This window comes from Marmota monax, unplaced genomic scaffold (genome assembly GCF_021218885.2).
Source record: "Marmota monax isolate L192 unplaced genomic scaffold, Marmota_monax_Labrador192_F-V1.1 WCK01_AAM20220418_F8-fsc00106, whole genome shotgun sequence".
Classification (NCBI taxonomy): domain Eukaryota; kingdom Metazoa; phylum Chordata; class Mammalia; order Rodentia; family Sciuridae; genus Marmota; species Marmota monax.
In genome coordinates this window covers 8,060,627-8,074,588 of record NW_026695218.1, presented here as the reverse complement: position 1 = coordinate 8,074,588, position 13,962 = coordinate 8,060,627, and the positions used below count along the sequence as shown (strand labels likewise).

Below are 13,962 nucleotides of genomic sequence, written 5' to 3'. Positions count from 1 at the left end.
GGTATCAAGGTATCATGGGGACATAATAGTCTTTAGTATGTTTGCACCTACTAATAGGGATTCAAAATATATGAAGCTGATAGAACTGAAATCCACTAATGAAAATGATTTCAACACCCTGTCAGTAATTGATGGAATAAGTATAAAGAAAATCAGTGAGACTATACGAGCCTTGAATAACACTATCAACGAACTTTACCCATTTGATATTTATAAAATATACCACACAGTGATAATGAAACACATAGTCTTTCCAAGTGCAAACAGAATTTTAGCAAACTCTACCATATCCTGGGTCATAAAATAAGTCTCAATGAATTTTAAAAAACTGAAATTATGCGAAGTACATTCTCTGGCCAAAAAGGACAGTAAACTTAGAATTTGCAATACAAGCATAACGATAAGAATGTCTAAATATTTGGGAAATATTCTAAATAACCAATATATCAAAGAAGAAAACACAAGAGTAATCTGAAAACATCGATTGAATAAAAATTAATAACACACCGGGTGTGGTGGTGCATGCCTGTAATCCCAGTGGCTCAGGAGGCTAAGGCAGGAGGGTTGCGAGTTCAAAGCCAGCCTCAGCAACTGCAAGATGCTAAGCAACTCAGTGAGACCCTGTCTCTAAATAAAATATAAAACAGGGCTGGGGATGTGGCTCAGTGGTCAAGTGCCCCTGGGTTCAATTCCTGCCCCCCCCCCCATCGCAAATTAATAACATATCAAAATTTGTAGACTTTAGCTAAAACAGTAATTAAAGAATAATTTCTAAGATTCAAATACTCATGCTAGAAAATAAAATCCTCAACATATCTGAGTTTCTACCTAAAGTAACTAAAGAGAAATTAATAAAAACTAAGTAGAAGAAAGCAATAAAGGCAGAAATCAATGAGACAACTGGTCATTGGTTAGATTTCTCTCTCTCTCTCTCTCTCCATACTCTCAGGCCTTCTTCAATGTGGTCTCTTCCACATAGGCTTCCTGACTAGAATGGAGGCCTCAGGGCAGCTGGGCTGTCATTAGCATCTCACCAAGGACATGGAGGCTGCATCATCTTGTATGATGCAGCCTTGGAATTCACAAACAGCTACTTCTGCCATGTTCTATTGGTTACAATCAAGTTACATGCTTGTCTAGATCCAAGGGGAGGGTGATTAGATACCTCCTCTTAATGGGTTAGCATTAAGGCTATAGAAAAAGATGTGGTAAACAAGGTACTGTGTAGTAGATATCTTTGAAAAATGCAGTCTACTCTATAGATCTGCTTTGATGTAGAACATTATTTCCCTTTAACTTGAAAAATTACCTTCTAGGTTTGCTGTGGTACCAATTTTTGGTGAAAAAGTCTCTCAATTTCTGTTTATTTGAAAATACCTTTATTTTACTTTTAATTTTCGAAGAATATTTTCATTTGAACCTGGGGCCTCCCTCACAAATGCTAATAAGCAAGTGGTCTACCATAGAGCTACATCCTCAGCCTGGGATAACAGAGTTTTATTTGGGTTGATAGAATTCTTTTTTCCTTCTAGCACTTCAATGTTATCATTTTACTGCCTTCTAGTTTGCACTGTTTCTGATAGAAAGTTTGCAGTACTTCTTATATGCCTTTTTTCTTCAAAAGATTTAAAATTTTCCTTTTATCATTTATTTAGCAACCTGACCAAAACATGCCTTCATGTGGCTTTCTTTGGTTTATCCTGCTGAAGACTTTAAAGCTTCTTGAATAATTAAGTTAAGACTTTTTCCTCAATCATGAGGGAATTTTCAACCAATCATGTTCATCTTATCTTTTAAATTATGGAATATACTATGTAAGGTTTTTTCAGAAGCTCTTATCTGAAAATTTCCTGTCACGGGTGAGTCTATGTAATTCTACGTAATGAGGATAAAAAGTCCACATTCTATATACAGCAGAAAATTAAAAAATGAGTCTGGTTCCCCAATGATGATGTCACAGAGCAACTAACCAATAGAGCAACTGGTTACCTCTGAGAAAAATAAAACATTTTAAAAATCACTATCTAAAGTTTTTTATTTTCCAAACAGAAAGCATTTCTGACTGATCAATGCATACATCACTTGTACTGCAGACTAAAAAGAGTTTGCACATAAGATGTACTTGGTTTCAAAATAAAATTTCAAAGCAAAGTGATTGGGAACTACATTCTTTTGACTATATTTGGACTTAACAGGTTTTAAATGGTGTCTATTAAATGCACCTCTGCCTTATATCCCTCTCTAGATTGCAAGCTTCCTTGTGGCCAGACAGCTCTTCCATACTAAATACAGGTCTAGGCATTGTTAGGCATTCAAATTAGCTTGTTGATATGCTCATTTCTAAATGTCCATAAAATATTTCTTTTTTCTATACAGTCTGATTCCATCAGGAACAAGGACACTAAAGACAAAACTCCCCCCCCCCCACAAAAGCGAGTATGCAAGTAAGACAAAAAAGCAAAGGGGGTGTTTCACTCTCTTACGTTCACATTCTCTGACATCCAGGTTGAACTGCTGTAATGCTCCCAAGGTGAGCTGCCTTACTTCAGCTTCCAGCAAAAGTTGCATCAAGGATGTAGCTAAATGCTTGCACGCTGACATACATGCTGTCTGAGCCACCTTTCCCTGAAATACAAGAATGTAAACCATAAAGTTAATGGATGAAAATGAAACTAAAAAAAAAAAAATTAAAATCACTAATTTTTCAATTGGGAATTCCCCAGTTTCCATAAGGTTCTCCCCTTTATGATATCCTTACAGGCACACAACCTTGGAATTAAAGCATCCAGCAGCAGCATCAAAAATACTAGGTGCATTCCCATCAGTCACAGTAGCTATAATAGTTAGCTACAATACACAAAACCCAGCTATGGGGTCAAGAAGCTCTTCTTTTTTTAATTGACAGTACATAAACAATACTCAATATCATAAGTAAACTGAGAAATAATATTCCTCAGAGAATATATGAGAAAGTCCTCCAATAAAATCTTTAAAAATGTTGCGCTGGGGTCATAGCTCAGAGGTAGCGCTTGCCTAGTACATGCGAGGCCCTGGGTTTGCTCCTCAGCACCACATAAAAAATAAATAAATGGGTAAAATAAAGGTATTGTGTCTAACTACAACTACAAATAAATATTTTTTAAAAATCTTGAAAAGTAGGGGTTAGGTTGTAGCTCATAGGCAAAGAACTTGCCTAGTATGTGTGAGGCACTGGGTTTGATTCTCAGCACCACATATAAATAAATAAATAACAGTCCATCCACAACTAAAAAAAATTTTTAAAAATAAATATTAACAATAGTTTATAATTTATATAGAAATCAGAATTTACTGCTTTATGATTTCTTACATATAAAAATGATAATTTAATATAGAACAATTCCTCCAAAATAATCAAAAGGATGAACTTATTTTCTTTCAAAATTGGATTTTAAAATTAATATTTGACTGTCTTCTTAAGACAGAATGATATGCCTTAAAAAGTTTGAGTTTTTAAATTAGTGAATTCTCCTTTTTTGAAATTATGAAATACTCAGTTATACAGAAATATGTAGAAAATCATATGATTGACACTTATGCATTCACTAAACATTACAAATGTAGGCTAAGTTCCTATGCAGTGTCTTTAATCATTTCCCTCCCTCTCCTTGGAGGTAACCATCCTATTAGATAACCTTTTTGTATGTTAAAAGTACTATCGTGACAGGTATATAAACAGAAAAAATATCCAATAATATTTTACACATTTTAAATCTTCCTATACTATCTTATGGTATGTCCTTCTTCAACTAGCTTATTCAATTCATTATTATGAAGGTGGAGATTTTGAATGTATTACATGTAGCTGTAGTTTACCCCTTTATTGTTCCATAACATTCCTTCTTAGGAATCTATCACAATTATCTTGGCCATTCTTCTATTGCTGGAAATTTAGTTGTTTCTTCTTGGTTCCTTCCTTCCTTCCTTCCTAGTTCCTTTCTTTTCATTCTGTTCTTCCATTTCCTTTCCTTTTTTTTTTCTCTTATAAACAAATCATAGACTTATAGAGGTGTAGTAAGAGATAATGAAAATTCCAGAGTCTGAATAAGTGTCCCTTTTATATGTTTTTTTCATGGACTTTACTGGGCCAGGGCCTTCACAAAAGTAGCAGGTTTTAAATGAAAAAAAAAATTATATACACACACACAAATAAAACAATAATAAATCTTTTTATTTGCATCTTTTTATACATTTTGGATAATTCCTTTTTAATTTTTTTATTTATTTGTTCGAATTAGTTATACATGACATCAATATTCATTTTGATTCATAGTATACAAGTAGAGCACAATTTTTCATTTATCTGGTTGTACACAAAGTAGAGTAATATCATTTGTGTCTTCATACATGTACCTAGGATAATGATGTCTATCTCATTCCACTGTCTTTCCTACCCCCATACCCCCTCCCTTCCCCTCCCTCTCCTTTGCCCTATCCAAAGCTCCTCCATTCCTCCCATGCTCCCCCTTCCCATTATGGATGATTCCTTTAGGGTTACTTTTCAAATCTGCCAGAGTTGAAGAAGAAGGCTATCACTACTGTGATTCATAATGTAAATGCTTACACATGAAAAAGAATGTAAAAAGAAAACGGAATCCCAAATATCTAATTACAAATGGCTACATGTAATACATTCAATGATATGTTCTGTCTATGCTGTTTACAATATTTCTGAGAATATCACTTATTGCAAAATTCCCAGCACTTAGTACTACTATGAATTTTTCTAATTAAACAAAGAGATTTTTTGTTTTATTACTTTGATTATTTTGTGCAGCTGAATATTTTCGATATTTATATTTGTCTAAAACGTGTAACAAAACTAACAATAATGATCTATTTTAACATAAATACTATAAAAATCTCTCATCTATATGATTCTGTTTGTATTTTCTGGTGATCTACATTTTACAAGAATTAAGGCTACAAATGGAAATCCTTAAGTGGAGGAGCAGAGGCCATGTGGGAAATAGGCAATGGAAGCACCAAAAATCTTAAAAGAGAAAAGTCCCATTATAATAGACAGTCATGTTAAATGTCTTGCTTTCAATTAAACCCACTGAGGACTTGAGACAGGCACCTCTAATGAGCAATAAAGTTCAACACAGTTGTCAGATTAGGCCCAGTGTGAACTCTCAGGGGGACAGATCAAGATGTGAAACTAACTGTGATTTTTGACAATGAGAGTGAAGAAAGAGGTGAGACTGAAGCGGATGCACAGAGACAGCATGGTAGATTGGAAGCCAAAGAAAAGGGAAAGGACCTAATCATTTCTTGGGCATCACTCTATACCAGATGTGCCTTTGACATGTTAAACCATTTCATTTAGTATAGTCCCTCAAGAATTAGTAGTATTTTTTCTTATATGTAAAGAAATTAGGATTCATCTTGAGAATTAAAAACAAAAAACCACATGCTTATTTGATATTTCTACTCAATCTCAAATCTGTGTTTTTCCACCAAACCATTACCTCAGGAAGTGATGTACTATACTACTATACTGTATCACTGTATTAGACTAGAATAGTTGGGCAAAAATAGTTTCAGAGAGTATCAGGAGGTTAAAAAGGTTATCCAAGAGAAACCTTAGGCCCAAGCAAATAAGGTAGTAGTAGTTTAGAAGCCAACTCTTCTAAGTATCTGCTGGAGCATACTTTTTAAACTTGTAGTGTAACATCCTCATCCAGGCAAAAACAGACCAGCTTACGGGATCCAAAAAAACTGAACATGAAAAATCAAAGAGCTTAAAAACAAAACAAGACAAAACAAAACAAAACAAAAAACAGAAAAGCTATAGGCTAAGATAGTATTTGCAAAATGCATTTCATTGGCCAAAATAGATTTCTAAGGAGAACTAAAACTGACCTAGTAAATTAAAGTAAGGTACCGCAGAGTCAAAAAGTCCCAAGTTTGAATTTTTATGTGTACCATGTGTTAGCTGTGTGATTTGCTTACAATATTTGACATTTCAGATTCAGTATTCATCTCAAAATATTAAATAGCTTACTAACTTGAACATTAACATGAAACAGACTTGATTTTCAAGACTATATCAATATAGATCAATCAACAGAATCAAAATGTACTTACATATGATCATATGTGACGGTCACTTTACCACACTGAGTTATTTAACTGCCTTCTAATCACTATCCACCCTTTCTCTCAGGCCCACTCTTTATTTTCAACAAAGCTTTAATTTCAGAAATATATATTTTTTTTCATTGTTATATATTTTTCTAATTCTAGAAGGCATCTTGGGCTTTGTTAATTCAAAGTTCACTCTTCCCCACATCTTTCCATTACCATGCTATCCCTGAACTTTCTAAGAAAGAATTAACCTAGACTCAAGTAATAACAACCAATCACCCAATGATAAAAAAATTGGCAGTTTCACCCTCTTCATTAAGTAATCCTAATATGAAGCAAAATCTAGAGAAAAATTTTTAACAAAGATCTCAAGGACAAAGCAAGAATTTGAAACTAAGAAAACATATACTGACCAAATATTTCACAAAAGTGCCTTTTGGATACCTGTAGCAACAGTTTCAAATCAGTCCTGATCAAATAGAGGCTGTATCTTACAAAATTATGCTAGAACTAAGGCACAGACTGCACTAAAATAAACAGAATGTTAGAAAAGAGGGAAATGAAATAAGTATCATCATTGTAATACTTTAAAATATGAGAAACATGGGATACAGGAAGATTAGGGATATAGGTATGACAACTAGCTCTATAGAGGCAACATCATGCTGTCTCTACATGAATCTATAATATGTACTCCATGACAGTCAGTAAATATAAACTGCACAACCTGGAAGTCAAATACCAAAGTACTTAAATAATTCACATTATTTATCAATCCAGTTACAATAACTTTTTGTAAGTTTTGGGAAGTACAGAGGAGTAAACCAGTAAGAAATTTGATTGTTAATTCAATAAGCTAGACATATTCCTATAGCAAGAACCAAAACTTGGTAGGAGTTAAGATTCTACTTTTTTAATTTGTTTTACTTTTCACTGTGCAGCTTTTTGGTAACCATATCAAATCACTGTCTTCAAAAATATACACCAGATTCATATTCCCTTATTTTAATTATCTCCTTTACCTCCTATTTTCTCCTTATGTACTATGCTACTTGTACCATGACATTATGTACTGAATGATGCTCTGCATTGTCATTTCAGGCATTTGCATTGCCTTTAAGAGCACATGGCTTGCTCTGGAGAGAAATGAAAATGAAATACAACATACCAACATTTATGGAATGCATAAAAAGCACTTCTAAGAGGGAGGCTTATAGCAAAAAAAATGCCTACATCAACTAAGAACAAAGATCACAAATAAACAATAATATACTTCAAGGAAGTAGAAAAATAAGAACAAACTAAGCCCCAAATCAGCAGGAGGAAGGAAATAATAAAAGAGCAGAAATGAATGAAATAGAAACTAGAAACACAACAGAAAAAAATCAACAAAACAAAAATTTGTTTTTGAAAAGATAAAATCAACAAACCTTTAGCTAGACTAAGAAAGAGAGAAGATTCTGAGAAACGAAATCAGAAATGAAAAAAGACATTATAGCTGATACTACATAAATAGAAAGGATCATCAGAAACTTCTATTCACAATTAAATACCAAGAAATTGGATAACCCTGAAGAAACAGATGAATTCCCAGACATATATCACACCCAGAATGAATCATGAATAAATGAAAAATATGAATAGACCAATAATGGGTAAACTGAAATTAACAGTCAAAACCCTCCTACTAATGGCATTACTGGTGAACTCAACCAAACATTTAAAAAACAAACACCAATCCTTCTCCAACCTTTACAAAAACATAGAAGAGGTGGATTATTCCAAAAACTCATTTTCAAGGTCATCATTATCATGATACCAAAGCCAAGCAAGAACACTGCAAAAAAAGAAAATTGCAAACCATATACCCATAAACGTAGATACAAAAAATCCTCAATAGAATTCTACCAAACCAAATTCATAACTGATGTAGAAAATGTTATTTTCTATATGACCACAAAAGCATAGGCAACAAAACTAAAAATATACAAATGGGTTTATATCAAACTACAAAGCTTCTGCACAACAAAGGACGCAGTACAGTGAAGAGAAAACCTGTACATCAGGAGAAAACACATAACCCAATTAAAAATTGGGCAAAGGACCTGAAGAAAAACTCTCAAAAGACAACATACAACATACAGGCATATGAAAAACTACATTAATCATCAGAGAAATGCAAAATAAAACAATAATGATATATCATTCTCATACCTGTTAGAATGGCTACTATAAAAAAGATGAAAGATAACAAGTGTTGGCAAGGGTGTGGGAACAGGGAATACTTGTATTCTGAGGGTAGAAATATAAATTAGTATAGCCATTACAGAAGGCAGAATGGAGGTAACTGAAAAATTAAAAAACAGAACTACCATATTATCCAGTAATCCCATTACTGAGTGTATATCCAGAGGAAATGAGATTGGTATGTTAAAGAAATATCTGCAATCTCCTGCAGCTTTATTCACAATAGTTAAGATGTGGAACCAACCTACATGCCCATTTATGAATGTCTGCATAAAGAAAATGTGGTATGTATGAAATACTATTCAGCCTTAAACTGAATACTTGAAAATTGTTAGGAGAGTACTTTAAAGTGTTTTAACCATAAAAGTGATAAGTATGTAAAGTAATGCATAAGTTAAATGGATTATTTCATTTATTTAGTCATTCATCCCATGATACTTATATATATCAAGAGAGATTGCACACTATAAATACATACAGCCTGTATTTGTCAATTAAAATAAGATTGAACAAACTTATGCTACTTACAATAAAGGGATGATTCTCACAACATGATTTTGAGCCCTAAAAGCCAGATGTAAAATCACATGTACTGTATACTTCCATTTGTATAAAGTTTGAAAACAGGAATAAATAACCATCCTGAAGACATGTTATGTTCCTGCTTAAAAACCCTTCCATGCCTTGGGGGATATGAGGACTTTTCTAATAGTCTCTGGATGCTGCTTACACAGAATGCTCCAGTTGGGAAAAGGTATTCAGCTTCATAGTTATATTCATATGTTATACTTCATTAAAAAGCTGACTTGCTAAAATAAAAAGTACATGATTTGCAAGGAAAGAAACTCTGACTTCTTTGTCATAGGTAAACCTAAATGAAGTATAGTTTAAGACTGCACAAAGTAAGTATGCAACTGGTAACTAACTTTATCTCTTGGGGATAACATCCTCTTCTGAAAAAAGAAAGATAACATACACTGTTACTTAGCCTAAAACAAAATTAAACACAATTATGATAAATGTGTAGAGATCTTACAAACTCCTTTGAAGAAATACAGAGAGACTAGTATTCATTTCTTTCAATTACTAAGTACTTCAATTACACACATACCAAGTGCTATATCCTTATATTCAGAAGCAAGTGAGTAGAGGTGAAAAGCCTGGAGCAAGTACTGCCCTCCTCAATACCTCTACCAGCAACACCACAGAGGTTACTTACATTTACTGAGCACTCACCATGAGTCAGATTTTTCTTTTTTTTTTCTTTTTTTCCTTAGGGCTGGGGATTGAATCCAGGACCTCACATATAAGAGGCAAGCACTTTACTACTGAGCTACAGCCCCAGTCCTATGGCAGATTTTTTTGAAAATGTTATCTCATATGATTCTTACAAGAACCCCCTAAGGTATTTAATCCTTAATTTATAGATAAAGACAGAGAGGCTAAGTAATTTGAATATATCTTGTACATGATGGGGCTAGAATATGAATCCAGCCTGTCAGACTCCAAAGACTCTTTAATCTTTTGATCCTGCCTATAAATAAAGGCCTTGTGATAGCTGCTATTATCTTTTGGTTGCTCTGTGATTTGGGGTAAAGGAATGGAGAGGACAGGAAGATAAAAAAATCAGTCAAATCCGAAAGGCCAAGATGTTGAGTAAGAATTTTCCTCCCTTCCCTGATCTGAGCAGGCAACAAAAGAATGCTGAATCCATAGCAAATACTTAGACTGGACTCCAACCACAGCGATTCCAGGTTCCCGATCATCAAAGATCTTACATAATAAATGACTTCTAGTGGCCAACCAAAAATTTTTCTTCCCGTGGATGATCTTAGGAAATTTGAAAGAAATAATATGGAAACAAAGGTGAGGAGGTATTTTACACCAGCTTCCCCTTTAAAAAAATCATATCTATAATGCCTTTATTTACTTCCCAGTATTTACTCAGCGGCTTTTTAATCTCACATCAACTTTCTCTTTATAAATCCCTTGTTTAAATTCTGGTATGTCCAACTTTATCTTCATATAATTACTCAAAGATTTTTTTTCACTGTGAAATAAAGAGCAATTCAGACAAAAATAGATCAAGCAAGACAAGTGAGAACCATTCAGAGAGAAGGTGACGTTACCCTTTCACTTATGCACCAGTAGCTGTAAAATAACTCTTCTTGTCATGACTCTATTTCCTAATGCTCTAGCCTTACCTCTACATAGACACTTCTTTTATTAGGGATCCTTGCCTTAGTCCTGCCTGGCCATGGAACTTGATTGTTGGATCGCTCCTATAATTTATCTTTCTCTATTGAACAACGAAGCTCTTTTATTCTCTTTTTCTTAATATCCATTAGCTATGGGTGAAGCTATTTCATTCCCAGAGCAATGAGACTTTTGCTTATGTTGAATGGATGTTCGATGCATAACATTCTGAAGATCAAGTTCTTGTATGTGTTTGTGTTATCTGGGACTCATGTCTGGAACTTTGGTTCCCATGTGATGAAAAAAATCCCATGGCAAGATTTTAATCCACCCTTATACCTAAATCACCTTTAAAATTACCTTCTCAAGTAGATTCTTCCACAGCTAAATCCACATCTTGGGAAGCATTATAATTCTTTTTAAAAAGAACATTCTTAAGTTCAATTAGACAATCTGTAAAAATATATGCTCGATAAAGAGAATGTACAAATCCTGATTCTACACACATATGCATAAGTGCACACAGACACATACGCACATATTTCCTAACAGCTAAAGTAAAAGAAGCCCAAAGATGACTGAAATACCATGGGAAAGATAAGAGATATTATTTGAAGACATGAGTAGAGCCTATAATAAAATGGTGGCCTCTCAGTAAAAATAAATAAATAAATTTCTTTTCTTTAATAAGAAATAAGCAAAAAGAAAAAATGAAGGAAAACAATCTGTACCTAATTTGTCATGAAGTAAAAGACAGCTGGAAATATATACTCAGAATGAAAGAGTCAGAGGACATAAAAGGCTGGTTCTGAGATTTTCCCAGTTTTTTTCATTTTCTTATTCTCAGTCACTTTTCAAGAAAAACAAGAAATCCTTTTGAAAACACTTGTTGCTATGGATGATTTTACTGAAGGGTAAATACAGATAGTAAATGTGCAAATCTTTTGTACAACTCAATGCCTTATATGTATATAAAAAACTATGAAATTGCACTTCAGATTGAGAAAATTCCTGAGTTCCTCATGCCCTACCTATACATTGAGAAAACATCTTTCCTAACTTAGAGACCCATAGATTAGTTTTGTCTGTTCATCAATGTCATATACAAGGAATTCGACAGACTTCTTCTGGGCATGTACCCAAAGAAAGTGAAAATCACCACCTCCTAAAACTATCTGCACTACCATGTTCACTGGAGCATTATTCATAATAGCCAAGATATGGAAACAAACTAAGTGGTCATCAATAGATGAACAAATAAAGAAACTATGGTATATAATACAACAGAATAGGCAGTCCCCAAATAAACCAAGACCTTTCTGTTTGCCACAATATGAATAATATTGGATGATGATATACCATGTAAGTAAGACAGGCACAAAAAGAAAAATATTACATGATCTCACTTGCATATGAAGATTTAAAAAAAAAGAAAATTCAAATATATCAAAATTGAGAACAAAATAGTATTTATCAAGGATGGAGAGATGAGGGGATGATAAGGAAATGGGAGATATGAGTCATAGGATACAAAATAACAGATTTGTAGAATGAACATAGTCTAATGCACATCTTGAGGATATAGGTCATAAATTTGTATTATATATGGGATTCATAATAAATGAGTAAATTTTTAGCTGGTTCTTATAACATATACAGAAATGAGTAACTATGTGAGGTTAGGGATATGTTGATTTTCTTTACTTCAGTAACTTTTTACTGTCCATATATATCCCATAACATCAGGTTATATACCTTAAATGTATACAAAAACATTTGTGGCTTAGGAGGCTGAGGCAGGAGAATTGCAGGCTCAAAGTCAGCTTCAGCAACTTAGCAAGGCCAACTTAGTGAGACCCTGTCTCTAAACAAAAAAAAGGACTGGGGATGTGGCTCAGAGGTTTCGCACTCCTAGGTTCAATCCCTAGATACCCACCCCCTGCTAAAAAAGAAATCCTAGTAATGATATCATTTGTGCCTGGCTTCTTTTCTCAACTAATGTTTACGAGATTCATTCATTCATGTTGTTACATGTATTCATAATCTGTCTCCTCTTCCTGCAGAGGGCTACACATAAATCACAATTTGTTTATTCAGTTTTCTATTGATAGGCATTTGAATTATTCCCATTTACAGATAAAGTTTTTTGTTTTTCGATTTTTTGATACTGAGGATTAAACTCAGGGGCATTTAACACTGAGGCATATCCACAGCTCTTTTCTAGGACCTCACTGAGTTTCTTAGGGTCTCACTAAGTTGCTGAGGCTGGCTTTGAATTTGCGATCCTCTTGACTCAGCCTCCCAAGCACCAGGATTATAGGCATTATACACCATTGTGCCCAGCATACAGATAAAGTCTTTAAGTGGAAACATCCACACAAATACCCACAGCAATTGTTAATTTGATGAAATACAATCTATCAACTTTTTTCTTATGGCTAATGCTGTTTGTAATTTACCTAAGAAATCTTTGCCTATCTCAAAATCATGAAGAGGTTCTATTCCATTTTTTTAGTAGACTTATTGTATTAACTTTCACATTTAACTCTATACTCCATCTCAATTTATAGCATAGGGCAGATGTTGAGATTAACTTTATTTTCAATTCAAATACTGGTTTCCTGGATCACTTCTATTGAAAATACTTTTTCCTACTGATTGAACTATATGGCACCTTTGTTGAAAAGTTACCACATGCATTTGGGACTGTTCTGAGAGTATCTATTCTGTTCCATTGATCATTTTACTTAAGCTAATGCCAATATTTCACTATAATAATTGTTAAAGTTTTACAGTAAGCATAGAAACTGGGCAGCACAAAGTCCTCCAATTTTATTCTTCTTAAGATTCACGATAAGTCTTAGTTACGTTAGGCCCTTTGAAATTTTATATAAATCTTAAAATCAGCTTATAATATCTACAGAGAAATCAGCTGGCATTTTCATTGTGAAATATCAGTATTTCTCAGCTAAGTTTCTTTGAAAGAGGAATTGAGCATTTTTCAGAATGACTTACAGAAAATAATTAATAATTAATAACTATTTTATCATTTCACTCAAGGTTGGTACATAACTGGTACTATTCTGCATTCATAGGAGAAATGTTAAGTCATCTATAGTGAATGCTATAGAGGATTAGGGCTTAATTCTAATTAAGAAGCCTGGTGGAGAAGAGCTACTATAATTACATTTTCTGAGACTTACACATTTTGACAATATCAAGTCCACTGAACCAGAAATTGTTCTTCATTTAAGTCTTTTCTAATTTCTCTTGGTAATATTTTGTTTATAAATATTTTATTTATATATTTTATTTACTATAAAATATTTCCATATTGTGATGTTATTCTTAATTATTTCCAGTTTAAATGTTCATTATTCATATAGAGAA

General features: G+C 33.4%; 1 protein-coding gene across 7 annotated transcripts in view; it reads right to left on the bottom strand.

The window, feature by feature from the left end:
- Positions 1–13,962, bottom strand: part of Exoc6b (exocyst complex component 6B) — a 622,696-nt gene that overhangs the window by 180,429 nt on the left and 428,305 nt on the right. For all 7 annotated transcript variants that reach the window (XM_046432321.2, XM_058575131.1, XM_058575126.1 and 4 more), the window contains one exon: positions 2,484–2,625. In XM_046432321.2, the coding sequence (XP_046288277.1) occupies positions 2,484–2,625 (142 nt within the window). The remainder of the gene's footprint in view (positions 1–2,483; positions 2,626–13,962) is intronic.